The sequence below is a fragment of the Cheilinus undulatus genome, linkage group 19 (genome assembly GCF_018320785.1).
Source record: "Cheilinus undulatus linkage group 19, ASM1832078v1, whole genome shotgun sequence".
NCBI lineage: Eukaryota > Metazoa > Chordata > Actinopteri > Labriformes > Labridae > Cheilinus > Cheilinus undulatus.
The window spans coordinates 13,397,667-13,416,995 of record NC_054883.1 but is presented as its reverse complement, the minus strand read 5'-3'; the positions used below and the strand labels follow the sequence as shown (position 1 = coordinate 13,416,995).

Sequence of the window (19,329 nt, the reverse complement as noted above, 5' to 3'; positions counted from 1 at the left end):
CACCCACATGTCACCCTTAAATAAACAGAGATGATCTAACACTGGTGGATCAACACTGTCAATAACTCCAACACTGAAGTTAAATCAATTCAGCTATTTTTAACTTTAATTTCAAGATATAAACACCCAGCCTTTGCAGTGTGCAGCAGATGTTTTGCCATGTGGTGTGGAGTCATTCTCCCCTTATGTCCTACTGTGTATTCAGCAGAGGGAAATCAAGCAAAAGCACAGTTACTCTGATTAAAACATAAAGGGGACATATTTTACCCCAAGTTTATATTGGTCTCAGAGGTCCCCAAAACATGCCTGTGAAGTTTGTTGCTGAAGAAACACTCCAGTATTGGATTTTTGCATGTCTAAAAACCCTTCTGTTTCAGCCCTGCTCAGAACAAGCTGTTTCTGTGGCTTTAAATGTTAATGAACTTTCTGACTCCGCCCCTGACCACGCCTCTCTCAGGATATGGATGTAGCTTCATGGATGTGGCTCTCCTGATCAGGTCAGGAGAGGAGGACGGAACGTTCTTCAAAGCAGGGAGGAGCAACCAAACCTGGGGGCGGAGCTAACTCCTCACATGACATCATGAGGGGGAAATCCGAGGACAGCTTGTTTCAGCACACATTTTCTGAAAAGTGGAGGAAGAGAGGGGGAGAGGGAATGGATTTTTCTGGTGCTTGAAGGGATTGTGGACAGGTCGGGGGCACATATTCTTGTTAGAAAAGCCTGAAAAAAGTGATTTTTGCATAATATGTCCTCTTTAAGTAGGCGTAATAGTTCTGACTTCTAAATGCACACTTAAGGACCCAGAAAAACTACTCAACTACAGTAATATGATTTGATAAAAATAAATGTAATATAATAATATTATATAAATATAATTAGTTGTTTTTACACCCCTGCCTGTAACACAAAGCAGGAAATTGAAGTATAAGTTGCTTCTGATAGACACATTGGCAATTAATACGCAGTCAAACATGACTTCCTGCTCTCTGGAGTGACCACACCCTCTTTTTCTTGAACATACACTCGTTCTTTTGTAAAAATCAAGCCCCAAGAGTGAATGATAGTAGATAAAAAAAAAAACAGTAGCAACATGATTTACAATTTTGTGTTGTGTTCTGTGCTTCAAACAATGAAATATCCATAATTACCATCATGTTTTTATGCTCAGTTGATGAAGAAGTGTGAAAGAAGAGCTCTGTGGCTTTGGACTAAAACTACAGAGGAGCAGAGTGAACAAATGTGGTACCAGTGTTCACTTTAAGCCAGCATTCACTCTGTGACAGCAGGAGTTGTCATCAGTCTGTTTACAGATTCTTCACACGTTCGCCTTTGTCTCAATTATGTTTCAAAAGTTTAGATTAGACTTGTTTACCATGGCTGAAAAATAAGCTTTTGTTGTCATGTACTTGTTCAGAGATATAGTATTCATCCATTACTCACTGGCTGTTAGATTTAGGCTTTAAAGAACAGTTAAACTGTATGTTTTTCATATTTCACACTTTTAGATTGCAAAGACTCACTCGTTTTCATTTATTGCTGTTCATTTGCTGAATTATTTTCACCCAGAAAGTTGCCAGCATCATTTAGGCAAAGTACTTCTCCTATCTATCATTCTTTTTTGGGTGGCCACTGGGATTGCTAATTTGATTTTTATTGGGTAGCTGTTGTCCTTGCTGCTGCTGCACTGCATGAATGTGAGTAGTTAATAAAGACGGACACTTGACATAGCATCCTCTACCATCAGTGAGTGAACGAGTGAACATGAGGGTCAGTTCAAAAACACTTCGATGTCTATTCAAACTCCCTCTCAGAGTTGGTTAATAAAACATTTTCCCTCTAGGGTCTACAGAGCTGCCTGCTGCTTGGAGGGCTTTAGATTCTTATGTAGATATTTACAATAAGTGACTCAGTGGCTTAAATGAGTGTCTTAGAATGAGTGGAGACAATGAAGAGATGCTTGTGCACAGCTGGGCAGTTTTAACAACCTCAATTAGATCTTTAATTAAGTTAACTCTTATTCAAATGCAATTAAGGAACAGAAGGCCAAGCGCCTCTTCGGATAAGCATGAAATCTTGATGTCAGTGTGTTTATATCCTGTTTACAACCCTGTTAATATACACAATATGGACAAAAGTATTCAGCCACACCTGTTAAGTATCGAATTTTGGTGAATTTCTCCCATTGCCACAGGAGTTTAAAATCAAGCGCCTAGCCATGCAGTCGCCGTCTGCGAACACGTGTGATACAAATGGGTCTTTTTGAGGAGTTCAGTGACTTCAAGTGTGGAACTGGGATGGATTCCACCTTTGCAATAAGATGGTTTGTGAAATTTCCAGAGTCAGCTGTAAGTGATATTACTAGAAATTGGAAGCGTTTAGGAACAACAGCAAGAATCAGAATGTCAGGTCAAGGTGTCAAACTAGACGACCATGTACAAAAAATTCTGACATGCTGGTCTTCTTGAATTGTGGTCGTGGGGCGTCTTGGACGCGCCGTTAATTATGTCACAGTACAAGACCATTTGTCAATCCTGACGCTCTGAATCGGGCCCGAGTATTGGCGATGAGCTGCGACATTGCAGTCTAGCTTAAATCTGGCTGAATTCGTGCAGTCTGAGCCAGCCTTTAATTGATCACGGATGGCACCGATCTCCAAAAATAGATATCTTTAGGGTTAATTTACCAATGTGTGACGGTCAGGTAAAGTTTATGTTTGGTCAGTTTTGTAGTAAATACATTCATACTGGATCAAATTTATTATGCAAACACCAGAGTGATGTGCTGAGAGAGAGAGAAGAAAAAATCACTGAAAGTGAGGCACGCTATGCATAGTTTTCGTACAGGCAGGGGCGGGCCTGTATGTTTTATGTAACTAAAAATTCTGTCCTTTGAACCCAGTTTAAGGTTTGAGGATGAACAAAAAAATAAACTTTTTTTTCTTAAAAAAAACTTGAAGGTTTAGAGAATTAGAATGACTAAAGAAAAAGTTCTCAACTTACACAGGTCTGTTGGTCCAGTCTAAAACTCCACTAATTTATTAGTCTATATGGCCAAACTTTACAGTTGAGATATGCTGGCATACTAGGCCAAAATATGTGTGCCTATGGAAAAAAATTGCACCAAATTGTCTATGAGACTCTATAAAACATGCATGTTTTGTCCTTTTTCATTGTTGTGTTATACCTTTAATAGTGTCTTAGGCCCAAGCCATCCTATTTTTTATTAAATACATCTGACTGACCAAAAAATCTCCAAAATTTGTGTCGCAGTTCTCCTTGAGGAGCTTTTTGGGGGTCCTGTGACTCAACCAGTTGAGAACCACTGCTCTAAAGAATGCATAGGCTCAAATTTCCACAGAAACAGCCTTCCAAGAAGAGCGGAGGCTGTTCTAGCTGCAAAGGGAGACCAACTCCATATTGAAGTGGATGTATTTGAATGGTCAGGCTGCCAAATACTTCTGCCTGTATTGTGTACTTTAATTAAAGCTACTGTACTGCGCTTTTAGTTGTGTTGATTTTGGCGCCCCCTGTGGACAAAGTGGTATATTTTATCTTTGATGGTTTGGTCTTGTTTTAGTGTGTAAGTAGTGTTTTTGGACATAAAATCTGCTGCCTTTAATGAGACAAACACATCTCAAAATGGGAATCTCAGCTGTGGGGAATGTTAAATAAAAAGTCTGTTTTTGGCAGGGTGCTGTTTGACACCTACCCCACAGTAGCATCTCCAGGCTTTAAAATTAACTTTTCAGCTATTTCCAGTTTTGTCTCTGATGAGCTCATTGGTTTTTGCAGCTACAGAGGCATCAGTGTTCATTTGAAAAAGTCAAACAGAAACTCCTCACAGGAGCTTTAGAGTCTGCTGACTCTTAAATATGTTTTTGATTGGCTTTTTAAGGGGGTGAAGAATAAAACCAGCACTAACATTTGACCATGTTTATCAGTCAAGGTTTCTTTTCACACAGACCTGATGCATCATTTCCATAAGTAGTGTCTCAGTGGAATGAGGCTGAGTTGACGTAATGGCACACAGTGTCAGGGGGAGCAGGTGTTTTTTCCTCTCAGAGAAATAAAAGAGCTTAAGAAGTAGGCTGAGAAAGACTGAACACCCACCCTCGTCCATGCTGCTTTCTTTTAGCTGCTTATCATCAATCCATCTACTGCTATCTTCTGTCCATTTCTTCCTTTAAGGCTCTACTTCTTCCTGCCAGATCTCCCATTATCCCTCATCTCATTGTTTTTCTCTCCTGCACCCTTATCCACCTTTTTTCAGTCTAAATCTCCAAAGATCCTGCTTAGTCCCTCTATTATGCTTTCTAGAAAGCCCACCATCACTTTTATTCACAGCACGCATGCTTACATGAGCTGTGCGATCCGGTACATGTAAAGACGGATGATCTCAGGCTTGTCAGACATTTAATCTTTTTTATTTTATTTACAACACTCTCCATGGACGGTCCTGTGCACTTCATGGTTTACAATCCAGCACAATGCTCCTTCTTTCATCGGCTCTAAATCATAGAGGGAGGGGGAGTTTTCCAATAATCAGACAGTCCCTTTAGAAAACACTGATAATTTCCACTGTGAATTACATTGAAAATGTCACATTTTTAAAATTGTAATGATTCCAATATGAGCAAAATGTCTCCACATCAATATTTACGACAAACCTCATAATGAAGTGAGTCTTGGGCGAGGCGAATACGATTCCTCATGTTAAAGGGAGCACCCTTTGAAATTTGATTTAAACATGCACTGGTGACTAACTGATGGTGACGGTTGATGATAGGTGATCGGGGGTGGTGAGAAACATCAGGTTATCCACACAGTGAGGTGGTGAGCCTTAGGATGGAGTGACCCTCTGCTTTGCGGAGCCTTAAAGCTTCATGTGAACATACATCAGTTGGAAAACCCTGCGCCAATAAATAGCTTACAGACTCTACAAGTAGGTCCAACATCTTGTGCTTTCGATAACACTGTCTTATTTGAGAAATAATACTGTTCAAGTGGAATCCAAGCCCAGTTAGGAAGGACATTTTAAGTCTGACTGAAGAAAAAATTCCAGTTAGTTTGTATTTATTGCATAACCAAGAGTCTATGTCTTCTTGTTTTTGTAAAGCTCCTGTAAGAAGTGAAGCAGGTTTAACTCCCCTCATCATGACCGGTGTACATCTGTGGTCACAGTTCACAAAATGCATGGATGAGAGAGTGTTGTTGCTTTAATGCACAGCCTCATTTCCATTTTAATTTCCTGGAGCTCGGTCTCCATCAGCAGCTGAGGATCTTGATGAAGGCGCGCCTGAACTCGATGTTGAAGGTGGTGTAGATAACAGGGTTGAGGGCGCTGTTGACATACCCCAGCCAGGTGAATGCACTGTAAAGCCCGGGAGGCACGTAGCACGTCCTGCAGTGTGTGTTCAGAATGTGAGTCACAAAGAACGGCAGCCAGCAGATGAGAAACACTCCTGGACATACAGAGAGAAGGACAAATAGAGAAACACTGTAAGGAATGAGTGAACGGCACTAGCATGCTAACATGGCTTTCTTTTCATCAACAGCAATAACCAAGCGTAAGATCTAATTATGATAATGAGCAATATAGGAAATTACAACATTAATTGGATTCATTACATGCTAATTATGTTCTGTAAAAGTGTAGACAATGGCCACTAATAATGCTACATCTGATCTAACAGCGCATCTTTACTCTTTTGTTTGCTTTGGACACACTTTTATTCTCAAGCTTTTCTTATTACCTAGAAATCCTTAAATCCCAGTTTTTAAGGCCTTTTTATCATGTAAAACACAAAACCTAGCCTAGAAAGCAAATAAGTGGAGTATCTCTGCCTTTTGGTTGTATGGTATTGCTTTTGCAAACTCTTTTTTTTACCATTCATCTTGCATTTTTCCTTTATATTTTGGTCTAGTTTTGATATTAATCTTAAAGTATAAATCAATCATGTAACTGTTATGTGTAATTGAATTTTGTACAATCTTTAAGTTTGCTAGTGACAAAAGAAAAGTGGCAGGAAACATTGGGAGAACAGCAACTTGGAGTGTTGAACAGTGAAGCCAGTGTCATATTAAAGACAAATACAGTTCTTCAAGTGTCCACTAGAGGCTGGCAGCAAAATTGAGACAGTCCTATAAGATTTCTTAATAAAAATACCAGAAGTACACATGTACATGACCTCCAACATAAACAGTTTGAGTCTCTATGACTCAAAGTGTGTAAAGAGCGGTAACAGCCATTGAATACACTGGCTTACAGTAAAACTCTGTGATGACTGCAAACTCATCCCAAAACAGGTTGGCAGAAGAGCAAAAACATCTTTTCCACATGGAAAGCTTTTAGCGTGACTCTTGTTTGAAAAAGGAAATGCGGTCCAGTTTAGATAAAACTGCCTTGATACTTTAGCTACATTCAAGCTAGTGCAGCACATCTTAACCAGGCTGGTAGCTACCACTTCACACTCCTTAAATGATGCTGGTCTGTCAGAACCATTTTCGAGACAGGCACAAACGGAGATCAGAGCTTTGCAAGATGAATATACCTGATGTCACCATGGAGTCTCGCCAATCCACCCGCTTTGCAAGGTTATAGTTTGCATAATCCAGATTTAAAAGCGGCATGGCCGTTTGGACTGATTGCTTGTGTTTGTTGATTGATACATAAGATGAGGTACCCAAGAATAATCCCATATTAAATCACAATCGTAAAATTTGGAAAAATCACAATTACATTAATTCACAAATCATCCAGTCCTAATTCTGAGGGTATTTCCAAGGTAGCACATGCAATCATTGAGCCTCATGACACCTCTTCAGGAACTAATACCTGACATCGCTTGGTGCTTTTACATTAGGGGCAAGGCTTCGTCCAAGAACACTTCACACAAATGTCAGGTTTTATTTCGTCAGTGTGGATGCAGAGTACTATCTGCTTGAAGAGGTGGTCTCAGGCATTGTGAAATTCCCTTGAGACTACGTCCATGCAAGCTCTGTACATGTGGAGCTTGTGGAGCATTGTCTATCTCATGAGCTAACAGCTCATCCAATGGAAATTGCTTTTAGAGAAGTCTGACTGAATTCTGTAAATTCTTGTCAAGGTGAACTGTTACAAACAGAAACCAGTGAAATCTCATATTGAGTTATTTCAGGTGGAAAATCTACACACTTGGCCTGCTTTTGTTCCTTTTTATGTAAGAAGTCAAACCCAAGGTTTTAAAATAACTATGAACTTCGAATTGCTGTTATGTGTTTTGTTGTAAAAAGACTATAAAGAACTAGAACTGACTTTAGAGTAGGGTCAATATAAACACTCTCTGTTTAACCAGCAGCAGGACACAGAAAAGCAAACATCTTTAAAAGCTGCAGCAGAGTTGAACACTCATAACACTTAAATTGGGGTCATGGGATCTCTGCAAAACAGTGGTCAGCCGGCTGAGAAGCAGGTGGGAAGTGGGCAGGATGGAGATAATTTCCTGTGTGCGCTCCAGACTTTTCACTGACACCAGCGTAACGGAATCAGACACCTCTGATTACACATTTGTCACCAGATCTTTGCCGTGCCAAGGCTAACCGGACCGGGCTAACGGCAACCTGGCTGATAATTGGAGCGTGTGGAAGCTGTGTCAGGAGCTGCAGCGTGTGTCTGGGCACACACTGTGAACCTTGAGCCAGCCAGACATTTTTATTTTGACATTTCAGGTTGATTTATTGTGGATCTGCGAAATATGCAGCGAATACACACAGAGGAGGGAAATGTGCTAATGCCATCACGAGGGCAAAGCAGGTGACCGGTGCATATGCCAGCAGAGTCCATAGGTGGCTTAAGTCAAATGAGCAGTATGTCATTAAAAAAGGTCTAATCATGACATTTATGTTTAATTTCATTGGCTTATCCCTCTTAAGGCTGTATCAACTCACCGAGAACGATGGCGAGCATCTGCGTGGCCTTTTTCTCTCGTGCGTGCATGCTCCTGAAACGTGGATTGTTGTGAGAATGAGCTGCCATCCGCAGTGACGTATGTGTTCGTCCATTAGACAGGTCCTTCACCTCACAGCTCATCCTTACAGGAGGATGATCGCTCTGGTTGTCCTCCTCGGGGTCTTCCCCTCGCTCCTGGTCTAACTCCAGCTCAGTGCGACCGCAAGAAGCGTGGCTAAGGCTGCAGCAGTTCTGCATGTCCACTGGGGGTGGCAGAGAGTTCTCCACAGGTCCCGTTTTTGGACGTTTTCGCCACAGGCATCCAGACAGAAAACTGGGTTTGGAGGGAGCTGAAGACTCCACGCTCTGCTGCAGGGACCAAAGATACACAGTCAGCACAAGTTTACAAGCACAGGAGATGATATAGTAACAATGTCATGTGGTGAAAGGTATCAAATATGACATTTAAAACATAGATCCAGCAGAAATCAAATATAACCTGACTTAATATAGCTTTGAATGATGACAGAGGTAAGTTAAACTCTATCAGGGTTTGTTGTTCTCAGCTCTGTGTTCACACTGAACTCCCTGCTCGGAGGCTCCCTGCAGTACTTCAATTGTCAAATTACAAAATGAAAAAGAAAAAGTTAGAATGGTATTAGAATAACAGATAAATAACACATTAATTTGTACATGTGCACGTTACACTTAACACTGATATCAGGCAGAACGTTAGGACAGGTAAGTCATGGAAACAAGGTAAGTTGAGGTGTTGGTTTGCATTAATCACACAGAAGCAGCAGCACAATCTTCTGGTCACATGACTAACATCACACGTCATGTGGAAAGACTTTTGTCACCATGTTTGTAAAAACATATACAGCCATGTTCAAAAGTTTGAGGTATGTAGGACACTAAGGATTCATTAAAGGGCCTGATGTGCCACAACCAGGGGCTATAGGGGGGCGGGGGCATCCAGAGTCAAACTTGACACATGTTAACACATAGCCGCTCAGCAGCCAAGGTCAAGCTCATCTGCATTATTTTAGTATGGGCCTTTTCCCCCCTGGTGATACGATTGGAGACTGGCGGTGGGTTTTGGGCCCTTTGGACAGCACGACCAGGGGCTCGTTACGACCCTACTACCCGCCCAGAAGATACTTTATGCCATTCTTACTTACCATATCCACTCCTTACTACGCCCTAAAACTGTTGGCTTTGTTATTTTAACAGATTATTTTCCCATGCCCCTGGAAATATGCAAGGACATCCAGATCATGACCTGGGTTTTGTTAATCCTTCTTCCTGCCCAATGGTGCCCTCAGGCCGGCATTACTTCAGTATCTCCTTACTTCTGCCTCAATTTTTGGCCCAAGCATGCCAATAGGTTCTGTACAGTGCTCTACCATTGCCTGAAACTGAGGGCTACTATGTTGTGGAAAAACTCACACAGTTGAAAGATACACCCATTTCATCTCAGAAGTGCAGTCCAAGTGGATTGAAATGGGTAAAAAAAGCTCTTCCTGTCACTCCACCCCAAGGTTTTAAACCTTACTTAGTATTCAGAGTGCATCAAAATGGAAACGGTATCAGTGTACGAGCCGTAAATGCACCTTTCATTATCTAAGGCCCATTTTTGGAGGCTATTTTTTATTCTCTTTTCCCACACACATTCATCTCTTCACACATTGTCCTCAGGAGAGAATTACACATTGTTATTCTCTTCGTCTCTGACCTGTTTGAGGATTATAAAGGTGCTGCAATGCGTCATATAGACTTCACTAAGCAGAAGAGTGACCTGGTGACACGAGCCAACCAGTCACCCTTCAGAATCACAATTCTCTGCTTTTCTCTGGACTCTGGGCTTTTAAATTTGAACAGAAAACTGAAGTGTGCATGAACCTACACAAAGACAGGCGCACGTGAAAAGCTAAAAACAGAACTGCCGTGTGCCGCAGTGCCAAAATACACCAACACACTCAACAGAAAGTAAGGGTTGTCTCAGCAAAACTAGAGCAATGGAAGAAAATCAGGACAAGATATCTGATGGTTGATTTGAATCTCTGGTTTGAAATAAACCCACCACTTTAATCCTGATAGGTGACAGGTCTTGCTTCGCTTTGGGGGTCTCCTCCTGTAGACAGGTCTCCTGGGGAGCAAAGAGAAGATAGAGAAATATTTTTCCTGACAAACGTCAGCCTTTCTTATCCTAATATCCATACGCCATCAAATAAAAACAAAGATTGCTCCTGTCACTGAATAATTCATCTTTAGTGGTGATGATTAAGCAAATCTTGTTAGGTGTCCAAAGAAATCAAGGAATCAAAGACGTTTTGTTTTCAGTCACTCTCACTCTACATTCAAACACTGCGGGTCTCAAAAATAAAGGTGGAAAAATAAAGAAGATAGTGGCCTTTTCATTATAAATCAGCCTGAACTCCTACAAGGCTTGGATCTGATGATGAGTGTCTCCACCCATGGATGAAATCCCAAATGGAGGCTCAACCAAAACCAATTATCTGTAACCTGCTGTTAAATGGTGGGCCCGCTGTGTGTTTGTGTGCAATGAAGGGTAAAGATTGAACGGTATGAATCTGACCACTTGATTTTCTCTTTTCTCTATAGTACCTAACGATGCCTTTTTATATTCTGCATTTAAAAATAGAGCTGATAGACACACAGAGAACTTGATCTGATGTCCTTGCCCCTGGTTAAAAGATAAGGACGTCATTTGTGTGATAGATGTAACTGGGGCAAATATTAGAGTGATGGATGTGATCAAAGAACTGACAGCTGGTTGAATAACAAATCTAATTCATTTCCATTTTGCAGTGTAATAACACTACTATTTAAAGAACAAATTCATCCTGGTCATCGATTTAAAAAAAGCCCAAAAATAGAGGAGACATGAGACATTAGAATACAGGTAAAGGGCCAAAAGAGATTCTGAAAATAAATATTATCTATCTATCTATCTATCTATCTATCTAAATTACCTACCTACCTACCTAACTATCTACTTGATTTTTCCCATTCCTTTGCATTTCAGACACAATTTCACATACTGCAGTTATTTAGATGGACCATTCTTAACCTGAGCCTCTATTTTAATTAGACAGTCCCATTTTTACAGTGACAGTACTGCCCTTGCCCGTGAACCATGCCATACATTTACCTCTTATCTCTGACCTGTGATTACTTGACAGGCTTTTTCCCACTCAACCTAGATTTACAGAGCTGCCTTGCACTAAAGGACAAAGCTTTTCTCACCTGATAGGGAAAAAACATAATGTTCCTGAGTTCAACTGACATCTCACAGGGACTCTTTTACCTCCATATAACCTAGGAAAATTCATGCATACAAGAAAATGAACCGCTGTCTCCGACGGCAGCATTTCTGGGGGTGTTCTTATTCTCTAATAATGCCAGTTATGAGAATTTCTTTTTTAGACATTTGCAGCTGGGGTATATGCACTTGAAATACAAAGGCAGGGTGAAGGTGCCCCACTGAATAAGATTAGTTTAAAGGTAATTTGCAAGTCATTAAGAGTCTGCATAATGCATTCGATGCAAATAGACAAGAAAGACTGAATCCATATGAAAAAGATAAAGTTGCTATGAAAGAGAAATCTGTCTAAGTAATATAGTTTTAGAGTGAGAAAGCTCAGCTTCACCACATAGGGTTTAACAGTTGTTCTTTTCTGTGTATGGCAGCAATTTTAAAGCAGTGGAGACCACCTTCACATAGGACATTTTTAATGTAACCTTTGTGTTTAGAGCTGGTATGTGATGGCTGCATTGATGAACATTTTAACATTTTTATATCAGAAACTTTTTGTCAGTGGGAGACTAAAATGTCAGATGAGAGTGTGCCAGTGTTATTAACCTTTGTTTTTCTGCCATCTATCAAAGAAGGGAGGGATTTCTCTGCATCCTGACATGGAATTTCATTTAGAATTTAGTCTTTATTGAGCAGTGGTCAATTTTTCAGCTCACTGCCGTAAAGGCCACTAAACCATCTGGATGAATGAAGGCCTGCGTCTGTAGCTAAAGCTCACTTTCAGTATTTCATATTTCTGGCTTTTGATGAGTTGACACTTTAATCACAACTTTAGCACAAACTGCTCCCTGTTCTTCTAGTTCCAACTGTAGAGAGATGGACAGGTCACATACAGGGGCGTAGCTGGGAATTTTGTGCCCCCAGAAAGAAAATTATACAGGACCCCCCTTAGCTGGCAAGCCAAACAAAAAAATGTTTAATTTATTTTTGAACAATAATAATACTTAGCTATATTTTACCATGGTTACATTAAAGTTTTTCTCAGCCGCTTTGGTACATTTCTCGAATCATCCTCAACATTTGCAAAACAGTAAGTGCATTTCTCAAAACAATTCATACAAATAGCAAAACACCATGGATAAGCTGCAAAAGCCAGTCTCCTGCTCAAAATCCTTAGTTCATCTCTCAAAAGTAAATATCTGTGTCAATGAAAATGTCAGTGCCATCAGAATGACAAGTCCTTGTGTCATTGTGGATAAGACAGTCAAATTGCTTAGTCATGTTGTCAATGTAACAGTGTACTCTGGAGGGATGTTCTGATGTAAACTATGGCTAAAGTTTTGATGACAATTATTGTAAATTGTAAGTTACACCTTAGTGTACGTGGAAGGTTGATTGCAAGAGACTGGACAAGATTCACATTTACGCTTTTACTGTTTGTACTGTAATTTGTTGACAGACCATGTCATTGTGATACAGAAAGGAAAAGACAGCACAGCATAGCACAAAGAAAAAAACCAAACAAAAAAACAAAAAACAAAAGTAGAAATGTGAACACTGGACAATCTTCTCAGGGAAAACTGTACATGCAGTGCTGCAGGAATTACAGTGCAGTCTTCCTACACCTCCTGATGTTCCTGTATATTGGGCCACAAATTCTCATCCACATCACAACGAATATCTTCTCCTGCGATGCAGCATGGAAAGAATCTTTAATAGTGTCTTATCCAGTCTCTGCAGGTATCTGCTGTGATGTCATCACACGCTGCATCCATGGCAGCCGTAAGGGTCATCTGTGTATGTGGCTGGCGATCATATACTTTCCATCTCCATGCTGAGAAAATTCCTCAATCATCAAATTCTTTGATCATTGGTTGATCTAATGCTTAACACATTTCCCTTCGTTAGGGAAAGTCAAGATTCACCTGGGAGCAATTTACAAATTCAGGACAGATTTAGGGAAAAAAAAAAGTCTAATGGAAATGTGTAGAAATTTGCTTGACGTGTCATGACAACACGATAAACCATTTTGCATGTAAAGACTTAAGTGATGAACTAATGCCTAAAATTTGTGGGGGGTGAGACTATTCAACAGAGACCCATTATAATACATTTTGATCAACATGACAGAAGCAATTGATAATGTAGGAAACAACAGAGAATTGTACATAATCATTTGCATGGATGTACAAAAGCATTTGCAACTTGTTCAAAAAAAATGAGAAACTGCTTTTTTGATGTGCACAAGTGACACGCTGATGTGAAGATTGAACAAGTAGTTTTGAGAATTTCAATTCTGATCTGAGAAATGTACCAAAGCGACTGAGAAAAACTGTAAATGTATTATTTCCTTCACATTAGTTAATGTGTTTATTAGCCTATTCCAAAAGTATAAGATGATAATCCCCCATATATCTTGGCCAGGACACTCTTGTAAATAAGATTATTGATCTCAATTATGTTTTTCTGTTTGAATAAATTTGAACATATAAATAAAACATTACAAAAATGCTTACAATACTGCATGTTTTTTAAAATGTTTCTGCACCTCTAACTTTATGCATCTTCCACTGATGTATTTTATAAAATAACAATACACCAGGCTTTTTCATGTTTGAACAAGGATCCCAACCATTGGGTTGTATTATCCACTTGTTTTCTCAAACCTATTGACATTAATCACGTTTGTGAGAGTAAAGATACTAATAACAAATAGGAGAAAAAAATCAATTAAAAAAAACCTTTTACTCCAGGTTTCTCAAAAGCCCCCAATGGCAATGCCATTGTTGTTATTTCAGGGTGATGAGTGGAAATTCAGGGCTGTTTAAGCTGTCCTAAAAGGTGACGATGTGTCAGCTCCAGACAAGCCGGTTCTAGAGGCTGGCTCCTTTAGTGAGGGACAGGAGCTGTTTGTGAAGGGGGTTCTTTTTCTATCTTCCTTGTTTTAAAGACATAAAAAGGCTAGACTTCAGATACAAAGCCTTTTTAGAGCCAAATGACCACTCTTAATACAAATGATCTAGATCTATAAGAGGGGATGCAATTCTCATCACTCCAAGCAAGGCATAAATAAAGCAATACCTTTTGTTTACTAGCAAAACACAACAGATTACACCTGTTGACTTGGTTGTCTTTAATGCATGTGTTGTATCTATACAACAAATCCAACCCAGATGAAGACATCCCGGACCCAGGGCTCTACAGTGCAATGACAGTGGGAGGTGTCTGTCTGTGCAACACCTGATCTTACAAGGGACTTGTAAATTTTTTTTATCATGGATAAAAAAATTGCAATAATCCAGCAAATCTTCTATGGTGAGCCTTATGATGTAAAAACTTAAGATTCAAAGAACCAAAGGAAATATAAATAAAAATGCAATCTCACCACAGATGGCGGAGTGGAGCCTGGCTGCACCTTCCCGCTGACCTGGCCGAAGGTGATCCTTTTCCGTCTCATCCTGAGAAAGACGTAGATGCGGATGTAGACAAGGAGAGTGACGATAAAAGGCAGGTAGAAGGACACCACCGAGGAGTAGATCACAAAGTCAGGGTTTGAGATGGAGCACACCAAAGGGTCATCTACGCCAGAAAAAAACACACCCACATTATTATTCAAATCAAAACACCTTTAAAGTCAGCCAGTAATAACAGCACAAATTGGTGCAATTTACAGTTGACCTCTGACCCTGGTATATGCTCTCTTATTTGACAACAACCTTGACTGGCTTGTCCTTTTTATTTAATCTGCATGCAAACTTGTGTCTGCCCTGCTGTACATTGTACACTTGGTGATTATGTGATGGAGGGATAATTGATTCAGCCATAATTGACTCATAAATCCAGCACAGGAGACAATTTGACATCATAATAATAGTGTATAGATCAATTATTCAATCATAATTCCAGAGTTAAATATCTATCAGGTGAGCTAATAGTGTTGTAAATTGAAGTTAGAGAAAAAATGACCCAGGCCTTGACCACAGCTGTGACATGCATATTACATGTCAGTGGCATGAACAAACTGAGGTGATTTGCTTCCCCCTAGACGCTATCCCGGATCAATAATACATCTCTCAATACACAGAGAGATGAAAACAGGGACAGACAGGTGCAATCTATTTCTAGACACGCTCCAAACCACCTTTAGTGTCTAAATTCATATTATGAAGTCATTTTGTTTATCCAATACAACATAATTTATCTAGTCAAGGCCTTCCTTTTCAATTTCATTCTTCTAAAGTATGATAATGCATCAGCCCTGGTCCTGATGTGAACTCATGTTCATCGCTCCTATGCTAATGGATCATTGCATACTGACAAAACAGTGGGATTCCAGCTAACACCAGCCATTGTTGTGTATCGATGTGATTGGATTACACCAAATGCCTGTTTGTCAGAGAATAGCTTTATTGTGCTCCACTAATAGTCTTCATTGTGTATGTGCAGCCATGCATCTATGTGCTGATGGCCATTGAAATCAAATAGCATCTGGTAAATGTCTTTGTGTTTCTCTGTCCATCTCATGGTTTGGTGGTCGATTCTTATCCCCCTCCCCCCCATGACTGTAGATAAATGCCGAGGATGTGATCAGCACAATAAATTTTCCATTGGAAAGGAGAGTATACCTGACACTCCATTTAATGTCTCTTTGAACTATGTTTACAGTTCAACCAGTATTTTATTTTAGTAAACTAGAAACTTTAATATTTATTATGTAACCACATTTATACATATTAATTTCACTACCTTTCCTTGTTTGCTAACAGGTGGAATGAAAACAAACCAGTTTACAAGTACAGTTAGATACAAATATATGTACATACATAACACATACAGACATTACATACATAATATGTGTCATAGTACCATTACATTCTGTTACATTATCTAATATGTTACAATAAAACATATTATGTCCTGATTTTTAGTGTTACATGGTGTATTGTTATGTTTTGCAAAATAATGTTAAAAATGGCACTGCTTTAATACAACTTCATGTTTTGTCAAGTAATGTCAAGTATGTTAAGTTTTTGACAATATCATGTTAGGCTATGTTATGAGTTATTTCTATAATATTGTGTATGTTCCATAATACAGTGTTACATTGGTCATGCTAGGTCCCCTTTTTTTTTTACGCTACATTTACTTTGCTCTGCTACCTAATGTTCCGCTACATAATGTTATGCTAAGCCATGTTACGTTAGGTCATGTCACTCTAAATGATGTCACGCTATGTCATGTCATGCTATGTCATGTCATGCTATGTCAGCCATGTTACCCTATGTGATGTTACGCTATGGGATGTTACGATATGGGATGTTACACTATGGGATGTTACGCTATGTCATGTTACGCTATGTCATGTTACGCTATGTCATGCTATGTTTGTCATGTTACGCTAAGTCATGTTACGTTATGTCATGCTATGCTATGTCATGTTACGCTAAGTCATGTTATGCTATGTCATGCTATGCTATGTCATGCTACGCTATGTCATGTTACACTATGGGATGTTACGCTATGTCATGTTACGCTATGGGATGTTACGCTATGGGATGTTATGCTATGTCATGTTACGCTATGTCATGTTACGCTATGGGATGTTACGCTATGTCATGTTACGCTATGTCATGTTACGCTATGGGATGTTACACTATGTCATGTTACGCTATGTCATGTTACGCTATGTCATGCTACTCTTTGTCATGTTACGCTAAGTCATGTTACGCTATGTCATGCTATTCTATGTCATGTTACGCTATGTCATGTTACGCTATGTCATGCTACGCTATGTCATGTTACGCTATGTCATGTTACGCTAAGTCATGTTATGCTATGTCATGTTATGCTATGTCATGTTATGCTATGTCATGTTACGCTATGTCATGCTACGCTATGTCATGCTACGCTATGTCATGCTATGCTATGTCATGCTATGCTATGTCATGTTACACTATGGGATGTTACGCTATGTCATGTTACGCTATGTCATGCTATGCTATGTCATGTTACACTATGGGATGTTACGCTATGTCATGTTACGCTATGTCATGCTATGCTATGTCATGTTACACTATGGGATGTTACGCTATGTCATGTTACGCTATGTCATGTTACGCTATGTCATGTTACGCTATGGGATGTTATGCTTTGTCATGTTATGCTATGTCATGTTACGCTGTGTCATGCTACGCTATGTCATGCTACGCTATGTCATGCTACGCTATGTCATGTTACACTATGGGATGTTACGCTATGTCATGTTACGCTATGGGATGTTACGCTATGGGATGTTATGCTATGTCATGTTACGCTATGTCATGTTACGCTATGGGATGTTACGCTATATCATGTTACGCTATGGGATGTTACGCTATGGGATGTTATGCTATGTCATGTTACACTATGGGATGTTACGCTATGTCATGTTACGCTATGGGATGTTACGCTATGTCATGTTACGCTATGGGATGTTACGCTATGGGATGTTATGCTATGTCATGTTACGCTTTGTCATGTTACGCTATGTCATGTTACGCTATGTCATGTTAAGCTATGTCATGTTAAGCTATGTCATGTTATGCTATGTCAATTGTTCCCAAACTTTTTTTCTCAGGCCCCACTTTGATAGATAAAAACATTTTTGGGCTCCCCCTAGCCCTCACCATATATATATCAACATGTAAAAACATAATGTACGACAAAGACACCAGCATTCACAACTTTTGCACACAAATTCTTTTTTCTTTTTTTTTTAAGAATTTACCACAACATAAGACCTAAAAATTTGAGTTTTAAAATCCAGACTCTCTAAAGAGGAACAGTTTGCTGAAAATACAAACTTAACTAACATCTTTAAGATTTATATGTCCAGCAATCATTTCATTGACTACTGTGGGTGCTACAGATCTCTTGAGTCTTGGATGCAGCTGTGAGACTTTGATTTGTTTTTGGGTTTTTTCTCTTGATTGCAGTAACAGCAAAAAAAAAAAAAAAAAGTGGTGCAGGACTCACCATGAGAAACAGCATGGCATGCTGAATATGAGGAGTGCACCTTTAAATCCCATTTCTGATTGCATTTTATGTCACAACACTGACCTTAAACAGCTACTAGACTGAAGTTTGACCCTGAATTTTAAAACAAGGTGCATCTACTGTGCATCCTGCATAAATTAACTCTCTTTGCTACGCTCAGTCTGGACAAGAAGGAGAAGTCTGCATGTAGTTGACCTGACCTGTAGTGTTGAAACCAAACAACAGGGGACAGGAGACAGCGAAAGCCAGGACCCACACAGTGGTAATCATCACAAAAACTCTCTTTCTGGACCGATGGGTGGTGTTGTACAAGACGGGCATCACCACTGCTGTGTACCTGCAGAGACACATACTTTTATTTTGGTCCGTCCAGTTTCTCAGACATGTTTCTGGGGATTGAAAGTGGCATTTTAATGAAGAAAAAGTGCTGATAAACAACAGGACAAAAAAAATTGATAATTAGAGTGAGAAAAAGAGCCTCACAGGAAAGAATTAGGCTTAGGGTTGCCAAGAAATACATTGCAGAGGGAAAGCGGATACTATAAAGACCACCAGTGGAGCAGCAAACAATTCATTTTCATTCAGAAACAATTTGGGTATTCAGCAAGAAACCTAGTGGAGCTTGATTTAAGAGTTCATCAGCACACTGTACGCCAAGAGTGTATAATGAGTCCCAGGAAAACTAGGTTCAGCCATGGCTCAGAAGAAGCAGCAATTATTGTGGACCCCGACCCGAGATAGATGTGATGTTATGTTGTTTAGAGCCAGATAACTGCCAGGATTGTTTATCCTCATCAGACTAATTACACTGGATCTTCTATGTGCAAAATGCAGAGGCGAAACCCAAGAGCGCAGACATTCACTCACTCTCAGCTTTATGCTTCGGTAAAGCTGCTGCATGGTTGAATGGACAAAGAAAAAAGCTGGTGGTGTAAGGCAAAACAATATACATGTTTTATTAAGCTGGAGCAGCTTTGAGTTAAACTCTTGACTGAGGGTGAAAACGTGCCTCTTTAGATCTGAATACCATTCAAACTGATCCACACAGTAAACACTTCTGAGACATGCACCTCACCTTAAAATTAAT

The 19,329-nt window shown here is 39.7% G+C and overlaps 1 protein-coding gene across 1 annotated transcript in view; it reads right to left on the bottom strand.

Annotated features, from left to right (window-relative positions):
- Nucleotides 1-5,265: 5,265 nt before the first annotated feature.
- Nucleotides 5,266-19,329, bottom strand: part of drd3 (dopamine receptor D3) — a 29,135-nt gene continuing 15,071 nt past the window's right edge. The window contains exons 3-7 of the mRNA XM_041814398.1: nucleotides 18,443-18,579; nucleotides 14,593-14,786; nucleotides 10,011-10,076; nucleotides 7,927-8,296; nucleotides 5,266-5,462 (exon numbers count right to left, since the gene is read on the bottom strand). Coding sequence (XP_041670332.1) covers nucleotides 5,266-5,462; nucleotides 7,927-8,296; nucleotides 10,011-10,076; nucleotides 14,593-14,786; nucleotides 18,443-18,579 — 964 coding nt within the window. The remainder of the gene's footprint in view (nucleotides 5,463-7,926; nucleotides 8,297-10,010; nucleotides 10,077-14,592; nucleotides 14,787-18,442; nucleotides 18,580-19,329) is intronic.